Source organism: Rhinatrema bivittatum, chromosome 3 (genome assembly GCF_901001135.1).
Source record: "Rhinatrema bivittatum chromosome 3, aRhiBiv1.1, whole genome shotgun sequence".
In the NCBI taxonomy this organism is placed as follows: Eukaryota; Metazoa; Chordata; class Amphibia; order Gymnophiona; family Rhinatrematidae; genus Rhinatrema; species Rhinatrema bivittatum.
This window is the reverse complement of record NC_042617.1, coordinates 487,348,634-487,366,980: the sequence shown is the minus strand read 5'-3', so window position 1 is coordinate 487,366,980 and position 18,347 is coordinate 487,348,634. Positions and strand designations below refer to the sequence as shown.

Sequence of the window (18,347 nt, the reverse complement as noted above, 5' to 3'; positions counted from 1 at the left end):
GTGCATATGCACATAAATTTTCTCTCATGCACTAGCTAGCATTCACATGCATACATGTTCATTTTTTCTCTGTCTCTCTTTCTCTTACACACACACACACACACACACACACATGCATACCCTTATAGCTTGATGTTACCCAGGTAGAGAATCAATCAGGCTAGGTTGAGAGAATATTGCACAAATCTCATCTTTGGGTGAATTTCCTCACTCCGAAGGTCATCAAATCTTCATAAGAGAGCACTGTTCTGTTTGTATGTCTCACTTTGAATGTGAAAGTGGCCCCTAACCCCCTATACTAATATCTACACCTCACTTCGAGTTAGTAAGTGGGCCTCCTATAGACATATAAATACTTACCTGAGATGAGGGCATTATAGTCTCTCTCTCCCTCTCCTGAGACATACAAAGGGAGAAATCCTTTAGTACTTATAGCTCTACATGAATTCGTTTTAAATGTTAATGTTTCTGGATTTCAACAGTATCACTCTTGCTGTTGCAAAGTATACATCTGTATAAAGTAGAAATTAAAACTTTTCTTGTTTTTTGGTTTTTTTATTTTTGAATAGACAGGAAAGTTGAAAGTAGATATTCAGTTAATAAAGTAACTAAGATCCTAGAAGGTGTTTCAACATTATACAGCTGTTACTGGAACTGGTCTTCTGCTGGTACAGTTTAGGGATCATAATCCTTGGGAATTTTATCCCTATTCCATCAGAATGCTCCCAGACAGCATTAATAATAATAATAATAATAATAATAATAAAATACAATAACAAGAGTGCGTACTTTCTAGTCTGTATTTAGGAAAAGCCTGTCCAAGGATAGGGAAATACCGTGAAGTGTAGGAAGTGCATAATTGAGATGAGTGGTAGTAGAGAGTGCACGCTGAGTTCGGGTGTACTGTGTGGTAGAAGAGAGCCGAGCTCTTCATTTCCTGCTGCAGAATTTTCAAGATTCTGTGACAAGAGTAGGCAAATTGTGTGGCAGATTTAAAAAAAAAAAAAAAAAAAAAAAAAAAAAATCTGCGGCAATTAAGTGGCAAACTTACATAATTATGCATCAATTTGCAATTAAAATAGTTTTTTTGTTTTATTTTTTTTACAAATAAAGATGGACAATTTTGTGTCCAGAAAATGTAATTGGTTCTTTATTAGAGGAAAAGGACTATGGATAGAGGTGGAGGAGGGGGGGAAGGAACTACAGTCCCTGGCCCAACAATCACACCCCATACCCTTTATCCTCCTTTACAAAGTCTCTTTGATCCCCACACTCTCCATCTTTCACTTCATTTCCCACTGATCTCCTCACCCTGGTTTCCTCCTCTCCACAAACACCTCACTCACTATGGTTCCTCCCTCCCTCCCATGAACCCCTCACCAAGGTTTATTTCTCCCTCTCAAACCCCTCACCCTGGTTCACTAATCCCGCCCCCAAACCTCTGATTCACCTCAGTTCACTCCTTCCCCCACCTCATGAACCTCTCACTTACCCGGTTCACTGACTCCCCCATCCCATGTCTGATCGGTTTGTTCTCTTCCGCAACCTTAAGATCCCCAGTTCACTCTCGTCCTGTCCCACCCCTCAGATCCCCCTCACTTACTGCTCCTATTGGCCAAACAGGAGGTGGGGAGGACAGTGGCCTTGCTGTGCCTCCGATGTCTCCTCCCTCCTCCTTTAACAGGGAATGAGCATCCTGCTTTGAACCACGCGTGATTCAATAGGCACCACACGTCATTCAGTGGGCACCACATGTGATTCAATGGGTGCCATTCATGCCTCATCAGGAGAGGAGGGGAGGACTCACGTCGGACATACTGCAAGAGCACCATCCTGCTCCTGTTTATTTAGCATTTTTTATATACCGAGGTATAGCAGAGTTGCCTTCACTCCGGTTTACATACAGAAACAACATGTTACATAGAACGATGTATGAAGATTACAATTTAAAATTAACGATAGTAAATACAACAGGAGAATGTATAACAAGATAACACAGGATAGAACCCTGAATAGATGTACATATATCTCATGAAGCATTGAAGGGCATCTGTGTCATTGTAACAGGGAGAATGAAAAATGGCAGAATATATAAAAGAATTTTAGAGTCATTGAGTGCTATCTTTAAAAGATTGGCTGAGAAGCCAGGGTTTTAAGTCTTTTTTGAAGGATTTTAAGTTATCTTGATTGGTGAGGCAATGAGGAAGCGAGTTCCAGAGCTTAGGGCCGATGATGGAAAAGGCTCTGTTTCTGGTGGAGGATAATTTAGCCTGTGGAAGAGAGGGAATCACTAGATTAATTTTGCTGGCGGTTCGTGTAGTACGTTGGGAGCAATGGATGTGAATGATGTCATCAAAGGCGGAATAGTCGGCATTGTATTGCTTTGTGGAGTATGGTGAGGACTTTGAATTCTGCTCTTTTTTCAATAGGGAGCCACTGTAATTGGTTGAGAACAGGTGTAATGTGACCAGCTTTTCTTGTACCTGTTAGAACTCTGGCTGCAGCATTCTGAAGGAGCTGCAAGGGTCTCAAGGAAGATTTTGGAAGGCCGATCAATAGGGAGTTGCAGTAATCCAAACCTGAAAAAATGAGGGCTTGAAGGACAGTTTTGAAATCATGGGGGTGGAGTAGGGGTTTTAGATGTTTAATTATTTGAAGTTTGTGAAAGCCTTCCTTTATTTTTGTGGAGATGTGTTTTTTGTAGATTAGGTCAGTGTCTAACCAAACACCCAGGTCTTTAACGCTCTCTTTGAGAAGGACGAGGGTCTTGTCAAAGTAGAAGGGTGGAATTGTTAAATGTCCAGGATATTTTTTGGCAATTAGGATACATTCGGTTTTGCTTGTATTTAGACATAATTTAAGATGAATTAGCAAGTTTCTGATAGTATCCAAGTGTGAGGCTGCTTTAGACATAGCATCTTCTATCGAGGAAGAAATAGGAATGAGTAATTGAATATCGTCTGCATACATGTAATACGTTATTTCAAGACTAGATAAGAGATGGCAAAGAGGGGTCAGGTAGATGTTGAATAGAATTGGTGAAAGTGCTGATCCTTGAGGCACACCTGTATCGAGGGGGACAGGAGAAGAAGAGCTATTGTTGTGAAAAACTTTGAAGTGTCTGTTACTGAGGAAGGATGAGAACCAACTGAGAGTTTTGCCAGCCAGCCCAATGGATTGTAGACATGAGATGAGAATTTTATGATCCACTGTATCGAAGGCAGCAGAGAGGTCTAAGAGAATCAGAAGGTATCCTTTTTTGTTGTCAAAACCTCTTAGGATGGTATTGGAGAGTTTAAGGAGGAGGGTTTCAGTGCTGTGGTTTTTTCTGAAGCCGAATTGGGAAGGAGAAAGAATTTTATTATCGTCTAGATGGTCGTTGAGTTGTTTCAATGCCGCCTTCTCAATCATTTTTGCAAAGAAGGGTAAGTTGGAGATTGGGCGGTAGTTGTTTAGGTCATCTGGATTGAGGTTTTTTTTCTTTAATAAAGGAGTGACGGTGGCAATTTTTAACTTGGGAGGCAGCTCGCCTTCCTCGAGTGATTTGTTGATGATTGCTGAAATTGTTGGGGCTAAAGGATAGGCAATTTCTTTAAGAACTCGGGTGGGAGAGAGATCACATGATGTGTTGAGCAGGGAGGACGCATAGACCTCCGGCTCTCAGGCCTACCCCAACAATCGCGGCGCATCGAAACGCGTACTTTGCTTTCACGGCGGTTTTAAAGCCCCTCAGGCTTCAGGTGCATGTCCACCATCCGTACCTGGTGCAAAAAGTCGCCGGCCATGTCTTCAAAGAGCGGGAGGAAGGAGAAGGAAAAACCGCGGGCCCCGGAGCCTAAGATGGCGGACGCTGGCGTGGGTGAGTCGGCTTCGGATTCCCCCCCCGCCCTTACTATCACGGATATCAAAGCCGCGATTAAAGAGGCCCTAGACGAAAAATGGACACAGCTTCATGAGGAGCTGGGGGAGGTTAAAGATTCCATCTCGGCCCTACAACCTCGTCTGGAACAAATTGAGTCCCGAGTCTCGGGGGTGGAGGATGGCGCGGTAACCACAGCGGGAAAAGTAGAGAGCCACGTTAAGTTAATAGCAGCGCTGTCCCAGAAGGTGGAAGACCTCGAAAATAGAGCCCGGAGGGATAACTTAAGGTTCCTGGGCTTCTCGGAGGAAATCGCTGAAAAGTCTTTCTGTTCCCTGCTGGAAACGTGGCTCCCGGAGGCTCTGGAACTTCCTGCACTACGCGGCAAACTGGTGGTGGAAAGAGCTCATAGGCTGGGGTCAAAGCCGGCTAATCAGGGCCGCCCCAGACTTATCATCGCCAAGATTTTGAACTCGGCGCATAAGGCCGAGATTTGGAGGGCTTCCCGCAGTAAAACGCCGATTACTTACCAGGGCCAGCCCATCCGCATATTTCAGGACTTTTCATCAGCGGTTTCTGAGGCCCGACGACGTTTTTCCCCGCAGTGCACCTCTTTGCACAATCGAGGGGTCAAGTTTTCACTCATATATCCTGCCCGCCTGCGCCTGTGGCACAGGGATGCCGTGCACTCCTTCGATTCTCCGGACCAAGCACAGCAATACATTGATAAAATGGCGTGAGTGAACCAGGCGAGACTTTAGCTTGCTTCCGACCCGGATCATCTGGGGGCCAAGAACTGTTTTCCCTTTTCTCTTTCTTTTTGTTTGGGCTGATTTTTTTTCTTTTTTTTCTCTTAACTTTCTTATGCCCTGGACATGGGGACAAGGCCCATTGAACAATCTTGTCATGCTTTGTCATGGCCCGGATGTCAAGACGTTTTTTTTCTTTGTTTTGATTAATTTTTCTTGAGTGGGAGAGACAGCGCTGATTTCTTTTTTTCCGTTTCAGATTTGTTGTCTTTTCCCTTCCCCTTTTCTTTTTCTCCAGTACTTTTCTCGCCTTACACTATGAGACCCTGTTCCATGCCAAAGTTTTTTTTCCTTCTTGTGGGCATTGCGAGGGTTGTTTGTTGCTGCTTAGTTTTTGTATTCAGCTTATTGCTGCCATGTTAAACCTATGTTGTCATTCCTGGTTAGGGGTGGCCTGTTCACATCTATACGGATCTCCTGGCCTTCTTTTTGAAGGCACAGTTTATGGGAAAGAGGGCAAGTTGGGGGCTACCACTTCTAGAAGTGGAGGGGGGTGGGGGGTGGGGAGGGGATGGTAGGGGGGATAGGGGAGGGAGTAGAGGGGGGAGGGGGTGGGAGAGGGGGAGGGATGGGGGGGTCATGGGGGAGCTCTGGGGTCTGTATGTCTGCGTACATGGTTTTGGCGGGGGCACTGTGGGGGAGGAGAGGCGGGTGGCAGCCTTATCTCACCACTGGCTGGAGGGGGCCTTAGCTGGGAGGGCCTGCTACTCTAATAGTTTACTCTCTCATGTGATTTTCTTTGTATTCATAACATCTTATGAGTAATTCCACGAAACTACTTTCGTGGAACGTCTGCGGCCTACATTCCCCTATTAAACGCACGAAAGTGCTCTCATTACTGAATAGGCAATCGGCCGCGATAGCCTTTTTACAGGAGACCCATCTTACCGATTATGAGCATATGAAGCTTCGCAGAACCTGGGTAGGGGAGGTGAGGTATGCTTCGGCTTCCTCCAAATCTGCCGGGGTAGCTATTCTTTTTCGCAAGCAACTCCCTATTACTATTCATAAGGAAATTAAGGACCCCCATGGACGCTTTCTTATTTTGGTGACAGAATTGTTTCATCATCAGGTGGTGTTTTGCAATTTATATGCACCGAATGTTTATGATCCAAGATTTTACCGTACGTTGTTTAAACATTTACTGCCATTTGTGTCAGATATTTTGATTGTAGGGGGGGATTTTAATACTGTCTGTGACTCTCAACTGGACGCTTCACAGAGTCGGGGCTGGGATGCGGGTGCGGGGCGGGGTCCTCGAATATTGGAATCCCAATTACATTTACTTGATGTCTGGAGAACGTTGCACCCCATGGAGCGTGATTTTACCCATCTCTCCAGAGCCCATGCTTCCTTTGCTAGGATTGACTACTTCCTTGTGAGCACGCACGCTTTCCCCCGGGCTTTGGCGGCGGGCATTGAGAGCATAGTCGTATCGGATCACGCCCCGGTGTGGGTGGAACTGCAGTTTCTGACTCCAGCCGCTGTATTGCGACACTGGCGCTATCCTTACTATTTGGCACAAGACGAGAAATTTAAGGCCTTTCTCATACAAAAATGGGAGGACTATGTGGCTAATAATCAAACCCATGTATCCCAACCCCTGCTATTTTGGAATACTGCCAAAGCGGTAATGCGTGGCGAAATAATATCTTACACGGCGCAGCGTCGAAAAATGCTTAACCGGCGTATCCTTGTTTTAAGTCAGCAAACTCGCCAAGCCAGGATTCTTCTGATCCATTCTAAATCTGCGGCGGCCAGGACAGCTTATTTAACTAAGCAACATGCTCTCAATGCTCTGCTACATCAACGAGCGCGGAAAAGCTATCAGTATTATCAATTTAAACTATATCAGTATAGTAATAAGGCAGGTAAATTGATGTCCAATCTTATTAAATCCAATAGGACTCATCGTTATATCCCGGCCCTTAGCACATCCTCTGGGACGCTGCTACGGGACACCCCAGCTATTTTACAAAGTTTCCGGACCTACTACTCCTCACTTTATGCCTCTGGGGGATGGAACTCCGATGCGTGCCGTAGGTTTTGTGAGGGTTTATCGCTCCCCCTATTGACCAGGGCAGATAGCGATAAGCTAAATGCCCCGATTTCTCAGACAGAGGTGGCGACAGCCATTCACTCCTCTAAGAACTTTAAGGCTCCTGGACCTGATGGCTTCACGTCGGAATTCTTTAAACTCCTTAGGGATTCGGTGTCGCAACCTCTAGCACTGGCATTCACTGACTTGGTGACTAGGGGCTCTTTCTTTGCCAAGGACAACTTAGCACACATTATCTTGATACCCAAGCCGGGAAAGGATCCTTTACAAGCGGACTCGTATTGCCCCATATCTCTGCTGAATTACGACCATAAATTATTAGCCAAAACTTTAGCGGAGCGATTGGCGGCTTGCTTGCCTTCTTTAATTGGAAACCACCAGGCAGGCTTTGTTCGTCAGCGCTATGCCTTGTCCAATATAAGGAAAATCTTGGCGGCCATGACCCAGAGTCAGCGAATGTCCCTCCCCTATCTCGCTATTAGTTTTGACGCCGCTAAGGCGTTCGATAGAGTAGAGTGGAGATACCTATTTTATGTTTTGCAGTGCATGGGCTTTGACGGTTTCTTTTTGCAGGCTATACGCCTCCTCTATACGGATCCTCGGGCCCGTATAGTGGCCAATGGCTCTCAGTCGGAGGAGTTTGTAGTGGGGCGGGGCACTCGACAGGGATGCCCACTTTCTCCCCTTTTATTTCTGTTACAATTGGAGCCTCTGTTACTAGCCATTGGTGCCGCTCCTGAGATCCGGGGTCTTTATATGGATTCGGGGACTTTTAAATCTGTAGCTTTTGCAGACGACTTGCTCCTTTTTATCACCAAACCGGAGTTGTCTTTACCCCCCCTATTGCGTTTGATAGGGACTTTTGGGTCTTTTTCGGGCTTTCGACTGAACGAGACCAAGTCATATGCCCTGGCCTATCCACCTACCTTGCGAGCTAATTGGGTAGGACAATTCCCGTTACAATGGGCGGGGGATAGTATTCGCTACCTGGGAGTATTTATACCATCGGATCCGGAGTTAGTTTACCAAGTTAATGTTCCCAGACTGCTACAACAAACCCAAACTATGCTTCACAATTGGAAGGCGCTCCCGTTATCGTTGGTGGGACGGGTGGCCCTATTTAAGATGACCATACTCCCCAAATGGTTATACTTGCTACAGAATATCCCCTTACTTCTACATCGCAAAGACATTGCTAGGCTGGAGGGGGAGCTGCGCCGATTTTTGTGGAGGGGGGGCCGGTCTAGGTTACCTCTTCAATGGTTACAGAATTCTTGGGGACCTGGGGGTCCCCAGCTTGGCCACCTATAATCTTGCTTGCAATTTGCGGCTTCTCCGCAATTGGTTACAGGGTTCCTCGCATTATACCCCTCTCTCAGTTGAGTGTACTCTTTTATACCCGTTGGCCCCCTCATTTGCCCTACAATGCAAAGCGAGTAGTCTACCTAAGTTTATACTCCATTCCGCGCTCACCCGGCCTCTTAGACATTCCTGGCAGCGTCTAACTAGACTTTTACGCACCCCCCATATCTGTGCTTATTTTTTACCTATTCGGGGGAATGTTGATTTCCTACCGGGCATTCAATCAGCTTCCTTTCGGGTCTGGGAGGCTAGGGGAGCACGATATTTAGGTCATATGTGGACCACAGAGGGGGTGTTACTGAACTTCAGTGACTTCCAAAAACTCTATCGTTTAGATTCCAAGCATACGTTTCCATATTTGCAGGTTCAGCATTACCTCAAGTCACTATCTCCGGAGACAAAGGAGCTCACGGGGTATCGCGCCTTGGATAGGGTGTTCCATTTTGGGGCAGATAAGGCCCCGTCTTTATCCCAATACTACAGAACGCTACAAACATATACCCAAGTAGAGGTTTGCTCCTTTCTTGTTGTACGTTGGAACAAAGATGGTGATTTTCTCCTCACCGGTTTTATTTTGAAGGTCTGTTTTAGGCATATAGCCAGGATTTCTACCAACATATACTATCGGGAAATGCAATACAAATTTCTAACCCGGGCGTTTATCTCCCCCCAGCGCGCACATCAATTGTCTGTGGCCACTACGCCATTTTGTGTCCGCTGCCCCGGTACGGTGGGAACCCTATCTCATATGTTTTGGACATGTCCTGGCATATTACGCTTCTGGCGTAAGATAGCGGACTATTTAATAGACTTGATTAATGTGGTATTGCCCTTTTCCCCCTTATGGTTTTTATTCGGGTGCATTTCCCCGATTCGTGTTAGAGATCCTGGCTCTCGCCTGCTACTTCAGAAAGCGAGTCTGGTGGGAAAGAAAATGATTCTCCTTCTGTGGAAGACTTCGGATGTTCCCTCTTTTTGGACTTGGAGAAATCAGCTACACACCATGATGACTAGGGAAAGCATGGTGGCACGTGGCTCCCCGACTCGACGACGACACTTTGCTTCCATCTGGGGTCCGTATCTTCAGACATTGCCACCTCGAGCGAGGAGTTTGGTTTTGAATGACTGATTGCTTCCGGGTGGCTGCTTGTTGACTCTTCCCTGTGGTGCCCTCGTCTGAATACTTGTTTTTCTGACTCTCCAGAGCTTTACTATCTGTGGGGGGGGGGGGGGAGGGATGGACTTGGGATATTGTTGGGTTTATTTGTTGGGGGAGAGATATGAACACACTCTCCCTTGTACGGTTTAATTCTGTTGGCTATCCAAAACCCAATAAAAATGTTTGAACAAAAAAAAAAAAAGAACTCTGGTGGGAATGGTGTCGAGTTCATGACGAGCAGGGTTGATTTTCTTCATCATTTTTTCTGTTTCAATAATGGAAATAGGTCTGAAGTCGAGCCAAGGAGGGATGTTAATTGAAGAAGTTTGTAAATTGAAGAAAGAAGAGGTGATGAAGGTGTTTGTTATTTTGGAGATTTTATCCTTAAAATAGATGGCTAAATCTTGGCTTAGGTTTTTTTTGGTAATAGTAGTGTTGGAGATGTGGATATCAGAGATGAGGTTGTTTGGCCAATGGAAGCTGAAGAGGGGAGGGGTCTGAGGGGGGGGGTTGTCCACTGCCACTATATGTCTCCTCTAAGGCAGGCAGGCGAAGGTAAATCATACATGTGACCTTTTGATTTCCAGTCACCCTGAGATTTTCATCGATTAGCTGGGGGGTTAGTTGGTGCATATGCACATAAATTTTCTCACATGCAGTAGCTAGCATTCACATGCATACATGTTCATTCTTTCTCTGTCTGTCTCTCTCTCTTACACACACACACACACACACACACACACCCTCATTTGCTCCATGACTCACTTTTTTCCTTCTGTTACACACACTTGCACAATCAAGCTTTCATTTCTCTCCCTCTCTCACACCCATGCATGCTCAATCATTCTCTTCCCCTACCAATAGCAGCTGCCTCTGCCCCCCCCCTCCTAACTCACCAATTGCAGCCTTCTACCCCCTTCCAGAATCCAACTGATTGCAGTCTCTTCTCCCCCCCACCCCCCCAACTTATCGATTGCAGCCTCCTTTCCTGCAGGGCAATAGCCTTCTCCGGCTGACCCGTGCAGCGACTGATTTCCTCCTCTTTCAGCCACTGAGGGCTGATGCTGCCTTACTTCCACTGCATGAGTCCCATGCTGCCTTGTTTCTTTTTCTGTAATAATAATTATCCCAAAAAATAGCTGGAAACACTTGAATCAATACTAATACAAAAATTCCGCTATATAATAAGGCTCTTATTGTATGTGAAGAGTGACCATCATACAGCGCCCTTGCAAATGGAAGCTTATGCTGAGAAAGCTTTTATGAGTGCTGGGGCTTTATAATCATAGGTCACTTCTTATGTGGTCATAGAAAAATTCTATGAGAATAATATATTCCCCCTTGTTTTACTTTAGTTATTGGGGGCTATATAAAGTGCACTTATCTTGCAACGAGATATCAAAAATGCAGCTTCTGCACTTGTCCTTTGCAACCACGGATCAATGATGCTGTGCTATTGAATTCTTCCTTTGTGTCTACAGACACTGCGATGTTTCGAAATGCTTCTTCTTCAGGGAACACAAAGTAATGAACTGCAAGAGGATAAATCTGCGCAACAAAAAATAAATAAATACAATAGCCCTTTAAAGTCAGCTTGTAGCTTATATAAACCACATGGCTGCGGGTCGAGTTGGAACACTTACTCTTTGAAAAGTGCGGTCAATATGTCATCAGGCATAGATTTCCGTTGCGCTGTAAATATAACATAAGTGAAGCTAACACGCATTCAAAACTAACCAAGGCTTTAAAATGTGAACTTGTCTCGGAGAACATTACTTACTTTTGATGTTTGATCCTCTTGAATATGCAAACATGAGTTTTTCCATGAATGGGGGATGTGGACTGAGAACGTGCCAGTACTTTAAAATGATTTTCTTGATTTGAACAGTTAGATCTGTATGTTGAAGGAAGCAAATAAGATTGGAGCTATCTGATTTTTGTCTGTATTGAAGTAACTGTGTTCTATCTGAAAACTTAGCCCTTTTATATGCATTTTGAATAGCACGTTTGGGATATCCCCTGTCTTGGAATCTTTTTCAACAAAGTTGCTTGTAAACAAAATCCTGAATCTTCAGAACATATCCTCTGAATGCGGAAAAATTGTCCCACAGATAAACCTTCCTTAAAGTGATGCGGATGATGACTCTCAAATCGAAGGAGATTATTCCTATCAGTGCTTTTTCGAAATAATGTGGTACTGATGCCTTGTGAATTTTTGTTGATGGATATGTCAAGATAAGATAATTTTTCTCGATGGTAAGACATACTAAATTTTAACTTAGGGTTGACCTGATTCAACCAGTGATGAAACAGTAAAAGCTGATCTTCAGTGTTGGTCCAGATGAAGAATATGTCATCTATATAAGGGGTCCACGATATCACATGATGAAAAAATTGTGATTTATATACGTGATCTTCAAATTGTGTGACAAATAAATTTGCCACATCTGGGGCCACAGGGGACCCCATAGCTACTCCATGAGTTTGAAGAAAAAATTGATTTTCAAACATAAATTATTAAAGAGGATCAGTTGCATCAGTGATATTAAAAATTCAGACAGGATCCATTGAGGTCTTTCTCTTTCTGAAAACATTTTTTCCACAAATGACAATGAGGGGCATTAGTGTAAAGAGATTCAACATCAAGACTAACTAAAAAATGATTATCTGATGTATTGTCAATATTTGAGAGTTTATTTAACATATCAGATGTATCTTGAACATAAGATCTAGCTTTATGCACTGCTGGTTGAAGGAACAAGTCTATGAAGATTGCCAATGGTTCAAGAATTGAGCCATTGGCTGCAACAATAGGTCTACAAGGAGGTTTGACCAATGATTTATGGATTTTGGGTACTCCATATATGTTTGATCAAACATCAAAAGTAAGTAATGTTCTCCGAGACAAGTTTACATTTTAAAGCCTTGGTTAGTTTTGAATGCGTGTTAGCTTCACTTATGTTATATTTACAGCGCAACGAAAATCTATTCCTGATGACATATTGACCGCACTATTCAAAGAGTAAGTGTTCCAACTCGACCCGCAGCCATGTTGTTTATATAAGCTACAAGCTGACTTTAAAGGGCTATTGTATTTATTTATTTTTTGTTGTGCAGATTTATCCTCTTGCAGTTCATTACTTTGTGTTCCCTGAAGAAGCATTTCGAAACATCGCAGTGTCGGTAGACACAAAGGAAGAATTCAATATCACAGCATCATTGATCCGTGATTCCAAAGGACAAGTGCAGAAGATTTCAATACAGCTGCATTTTTTACATCTCGTTGCAAGATAAGTGCACTTTATATAGCCCCCAATAACTAAAGTAAAACAAGGGGGAATATATTATTGTCATAGAATTTTTTCTATGAGCACATAAGTGACCTATGATTATAAAGCCCCAGTGCTCATAAAAGCTTTCTCAGCATAAGCTTCCATTTGCAAGGGCGCTGTATGATGGTCACTCTTCACATACAATAAGAGCCTTATTATATAGTGGACTTTTTGTATTAGTATTGTTTCTTTATCTGCCATGTATACCCAATACTCCTCCTCCCCGAATGATTTGTGATTCCTTCTTTTGGGGCCTGCTTCTAACTCCTGCACAGGCCCCAGAGGTTTTTATTTTTTTCTTTAAAGTTGATTCAGAGACACGGCAATCCTCCTCCTTAATGTTCTTTTCTATAAACTAAAGAGAGAACTTGCCGCACGTCTGCATTGCTGGTATGCAAACCGAGCTCCGTCCCTGAGGAGGGAGGGGCGGCGATCTATTTGCATACTAGCGATGCAAACTTTCTCTTTATTATATAGAGATAATCACAAACACTGAAACCCAAATAGGAAAGGTGTCTCCTTTTCTCACTACGTCTTATTTGTATGGCAGCAGATACAACGCATGTGCCAATCATTTTTCTCCCAGTTCTGACTCCTGGGATGTTGTTGTCTTCTTGTTCTCTTTTCTTTGCTTTTTCTCCTCCTCTCCAGCTTTCTTCAGGATTTCTGTTTTTGTTCCATTTTGATATCACATTCACACACTATTATGATTACTGTGCTGATTATTTATTTCGAAGCAGATTCCATTCAGGTACTGTAGGACTTTCCCTCTCCCCAGAGGGCTCACAGTCTAAGGGTCTGATTTACTAAAACTTTTCCCCCCATTCTGTGTCCATCAATGGCATCACACAAGGCTTCTTTACACGGGAAACTGTGATAGAAAAACAATAAACACTATATCCACATATATCTAGTTCTGTACATAGAGCTTGTGCTGGTGTGACCAGACACGATAGGCAGGGAGGAAGAATGGCGACCTCAACTCACTAATACAGGTTACAACCTATCTAAGTAACCCTCCCACTCTTGCCCATGCAAGGGCAGGTGACACAGCCAGGGACCCCTTGCAGCCTGGTCTGGAGAATGACCTTTGGCTATCTGTCCTCCAAAACTGATTACTTCTATACTTCCTATTAGTCAACCTGGAAGCTTTTTTAAGCTTGAAGGTTGAAGGCTGCGTCTGGACCCAATACGGTACCTTTTTTTTTCTAGAAAATGATCACTGCCTATTAGTGTATGTGATACTACCTAAGGTTTGCTTGCAGTTATATTTTGTTATAAATGTGTTTTCTCCCCCCTAAACTAGGTGAAGGCTGAAACATTTGGCTAAGCTGGAAACCTTGTAGCTGGGTTTGTACTTTGATATGTGTGTCATTATTTCTGACCTATACAGACTTCTCCTAAGATGCTGTAAGATGCATTGCAGTTATCCCGTTCTGATTAGCGTTTGTGCCAGTTGGAGCCTATGTACTACTAACTTTCAAGCTTTGTGTGCAAGGTTACAGGTCCTTCATTTCTTTTGGGGGGGCCTTGTGCTTTTTTGTCACTGAATTTAGCATATTCTTGCAGTAATGTAGAAATGTTCCAGGCTATACAGCGCTGCGTACATTTAGTAGCGTTATAAAATTGGTAAGTATAACACCTATGTTGGTTGAACCCGGATATAAGTTCCAGAGGCCATATCTCAAATTTATATTTTAAATGGAAACACACTTATTTTGCCAAAAAAGATGTAATTCCAGGATTTCCTGTGCAAGGAGAAAGTTTACTTTCAAGTCCCTTTGCTCTTAGTTTTTCCCACTTTAAAGTCTTTGTACACAGCACTGATAATAACAGCATAAATAAGCTATGAAGTCACTATAACAAGACACCTGAGATGTATTTGGTGGTTTTCAACATTTCTCTTTTACTGATAAAGTGCAAATGATGATTTACAGTCTTTACAGCTGTGTTCTTTACGTTCAAGGTGGTATAAGTGCTTTTTAGTATGTTTTGACTTCTTGCAGCCTTTCTCAAAGTCAGATGTTAAATCCAGTTGATTCAGTTTTTTTATTTACTGATTTTTTTTTCCCTCCTAGTGGATACAGGGCAAATTGGGTACTTCTCTCCCAATGATGACGAAGTGTCAAAGATGTAATTTAAGTGGTATAGAATTGTCTCCTGCTTCCTCCTAGCCTTCTCCTCACGCTCCCTTTGCATGTATCAGGGTGATACCTCTTACTCCTCTCAATCTTCAGCAGATGTACATGGGCCCTGGCTGGGATCCATCTCCTCTCCTCTCTCCCCTTACTCCTTCTTCCTCTCCACATAATGGCTGAATGTCATCCTCTCCTTGGATCTTGATAATCTCAGATTCCTCTTATTTATATATTTGCAATACATTTTTTACAATACATTTCAATAGGATATTTTCATAATGATTTACAACATCACATACATAAAAAGACGATAATGATGGGAATGTCTCCCATTAGATTGAAGAGCAAAATTAAATAAGCTTAGTTGAGTCCCAGGTGATTGGGCACTCCAAAGTTAAATATAAATTAATTTAAGATTAAAAGTTGGATTGGGAGGCTGGAAAGAAAGTCCCATCCAAATAAAAGATCTCCATGGAGCCATAACTAAATTAATAGAAAAATCAGAGTATAGCCAAGACCTGCTGCCTCTGCAAATGCAAAAAGGAAATCGACAAGCAGGCCGATGCAGTACTGTATGCTGCTGCCAGTGCATGGCTCAGCACGCCAGTGGACACCTGTTTTGGATGCACGTCCACAACCCCCAATGCAAAACGGGGATTAGCGCTTTCAAACACGCGTCCAATCGAGCACGTAGCTAATAGCACTCATCACATGTAAAGTACATGTAGATGAGGCTATTAGCTAATCCTCGCGATGGAAAACTTTCCCATGCGGCCAATACGCCCTTGCAATGTGGCAAATTTTATGCCAGCACAGGGCTGGCATAAAGGTCTGCCAGGCTCAAGGGCTCATTGTAAAATCCCCACATTTCTGCTTTCTGTGGTCCCTCCCATTAGTATCGTCGCGATACTAAGTAGGAGGGACCACAGAAAGCAGAATCAGTTAAAAAAAAATTTGCAAAAAAAAAAAAAAAAAATTGAGGGACACAATATACACAGTCCAGGTCGTGTATATTGTGGGTGTATATTGTTCCCGTAGCAGGAGAAAACGGATGCTCGTGTTGAGCATCCATTTCCTTACCTTCACTGACAGCCAACTTTCCTGGGTACCTGATGCTGTGGAAGCACTAGGGATGCATAATTTCCCCTAGTGTCTCCTTTTTATTGTGGCAGATAATTTAAATATTAAATTGGGTGCCCAGGAAAAGTGGATTGGCGCATCTTAGGCGAGCAGGCACTCAATCATGAGCACCCGTTTTACGCGCGACGACATTGCATTGGCCTGAAGGTGAATTGGTGAGAAGGCTCTATAATCCCGAGGAACTCACCATTACCAACTTCCACATGGGGGAGTAGTAAACCTACTAAATTACTACCATATCTCTCCCAACACCAATGGTATATTCCTGACTAACATTAGTTAGTCAGGAATATACCATTCCTGACAGGATCTCTACATAAGTATCGTTGTTACTTGAGTCCAGTTGTGGCACTTTCTGCTGAACTTCACAAATAGGAATTTCCGTAGACCAAGTCATTAATGAATCTTTCAGGAGTAGTTCTGAGGAATCAGAAACACTGCCATCTGCCTGGCAGTGTTTCAGTGTCTAGTTAATTAAATTCCTAGAACTTCATTTTAACTTTCTGAGTCACTAAGAAAAAACAAACTAGGGAACTCTATTGGTTGAGGTGCATCTGTTCAAGTTTGAAAAATCAAAGTTCCTCCCTCTGCTATTTGAACTTGAATGTGAGTATTTTCCCTTTTGATTTTAAAAGTTTTTTATTTCTACTTTTGGGATGTTCTTTGACTAATTTCTCTCGTGCAAGATCAAAATGAATTGACACAAGGCTCTGAAGCCTGGAGATGTCGCACTTTGTGACCATATAGTATTTTACAAACTAGTACAGCTTGAATTGTAGTGTCAGGGTTGTTTTCACAATTGTGTTCTCTTTATTTTTCGTTAGTAACCTTTCCACTTGACCTTACCAAGACCCGACTGCAGATCCAGGGAGAAGCTGCGCTTCAACGTCTGGGTGGCAATGCAGAAAAAGCTGTACCCTATCGGGGTATGATCCGTACAGCAGCTGGGATAGTGCGAGAGGAAGGCTGGTTAAAACTTTGGCAAGGAGCTACACCTGCAATCTATAGACACATTGGTGAGTATCCAGATATCACATACATGGTTTCAGAGGTAAGCTCAAAGCAAACATGGGGCTAATGGTTATACTGGGTACTTGGAATTGGTGAGATATGAAATAAAAGATAAACAGGTGCTTGTCCAGGAAGGAAGTTTTCAGCTGTGGGTAATGTTTTATAGGGGGATTTATGTCTGCTGGATCACCAGAAACAAACAATTGGCATTCTGAAATTTTGTATTTCTTTATTTAGATATATAGAAACAAAAACCTTACAGTGAATATACAATGAATAAAAACATAACAATAAAATAATAAAAAACAATAGCAGCAATGCAATGCATAATAAAATACTATTTTTTTTGAACAAGGAACGCACCACCACAAAACTTTCTTTAACCTGATTTAAATTAAAAGGTTTTCAGTGCCTTTCTAAAAAGATAACAGCTCTAATAACAAACGCACTGTTTATAGCAATTTATTCTACCCCTGAGGGATTATTCAAGAAAACATATGATCCTGAGCAGGAGTCAGACTCATCATCTGATGTGATGGAATCTCCTGCAGAGTTAATCTCTGGGAGCGCAATGTATGCATGGGTATGTAGCCGAGTGCACCATCCAGACTACCAAATATACTAGACCCAATGCACGTAGGATCGTGAAGGCCATAGCCTGCTGTCAGATTGGTGACCAGTGGAGCAGGTAGGTTTAAAATGTGTTCTCTCAGTCTTGCCTGTACCACTAGTCTGGCTGCAGCGTTCTGAACTTTATGAGCTAATGACTTTTTCAAACCAGTCTACATAAGATGATGTGTGTTGTTTATGGAATAAGCAAACACTTCGGCAATTCATTCAGACATCAGGCCACCTTAAGAGAAAAAGTTACATGCTATAGGCAAAACTCTATTTAATTAGGTTTTAATTAAGTCGGTCAGCACAGTGCACATTTACAACAAGCAAACTTTACATACAGCACAGTTTAGAGTGTTCTCCATTTACAGATGGCATGTGCTGCTCTTCAGCCAAGGAGCTTTCGTTGTAGGTAGTTATTTATTTCTATATTTAAAAGTATTACATAATGAAACACCCTGCAGCATCTGGTGGTCACTTATGTACCCAGTAAAACATTTTCTTAGAATGTTGATCTGTCAAGTAGGAAAACAATTCATAATAGAAGCAGAGGAAAATTCCTATTACAAAATTCCCTTACTGGAAAATGTTAAAAAAAAAAAAAAAAAAAATCCGGGGGAAAGGTCTTTCCTATCTCTGGCTAAGAATTTTTTTTTTTTTTTTATTGCTATCTTTTTATGGTAGCTTCATTTCTGAGCTTCAAGCTCTAATGGCTCCTGACCGGTGACAGACATCCACAATGGGCCTGATACACTCAGCCTTTTCCCCATAAATAGTGAAAAATCCTCCAGTCTCTCACACTGCTATCCTCTAGCACTCTTGATATATACCCATAGGGCCTGATTTTTAAAAGCATTTACTTG

At 42.8% G+C, this 18,347-nt stretch overlaps 1 protein-coding gene across 3 annotated transcripts in view; it reads left to right on the top strand.

Moving 5' to 3' along the window:
• Positions 1 to 18,347, top strand: part of SLC25A27 (solute carrier family 25 member 27) — a 156,919-nt gene that overhangs the window by 33,476 nt on the left and 105,096 nt on the right. For all 3 annotated transcript variants that reach the window (XM_029596063.1, XM_029596062.1, XM_029596060.1), the window contains one exon: positions 16,683 to 16,874. In XM_029596063.1, the coding sequence (XP_029451923.1) occupies positions 16,683 to 16,874 (192 nt within the window). The remainder of the gene's footprint in view (positions 1 to 16,682; positions 16,875 to 18,347) is intronic.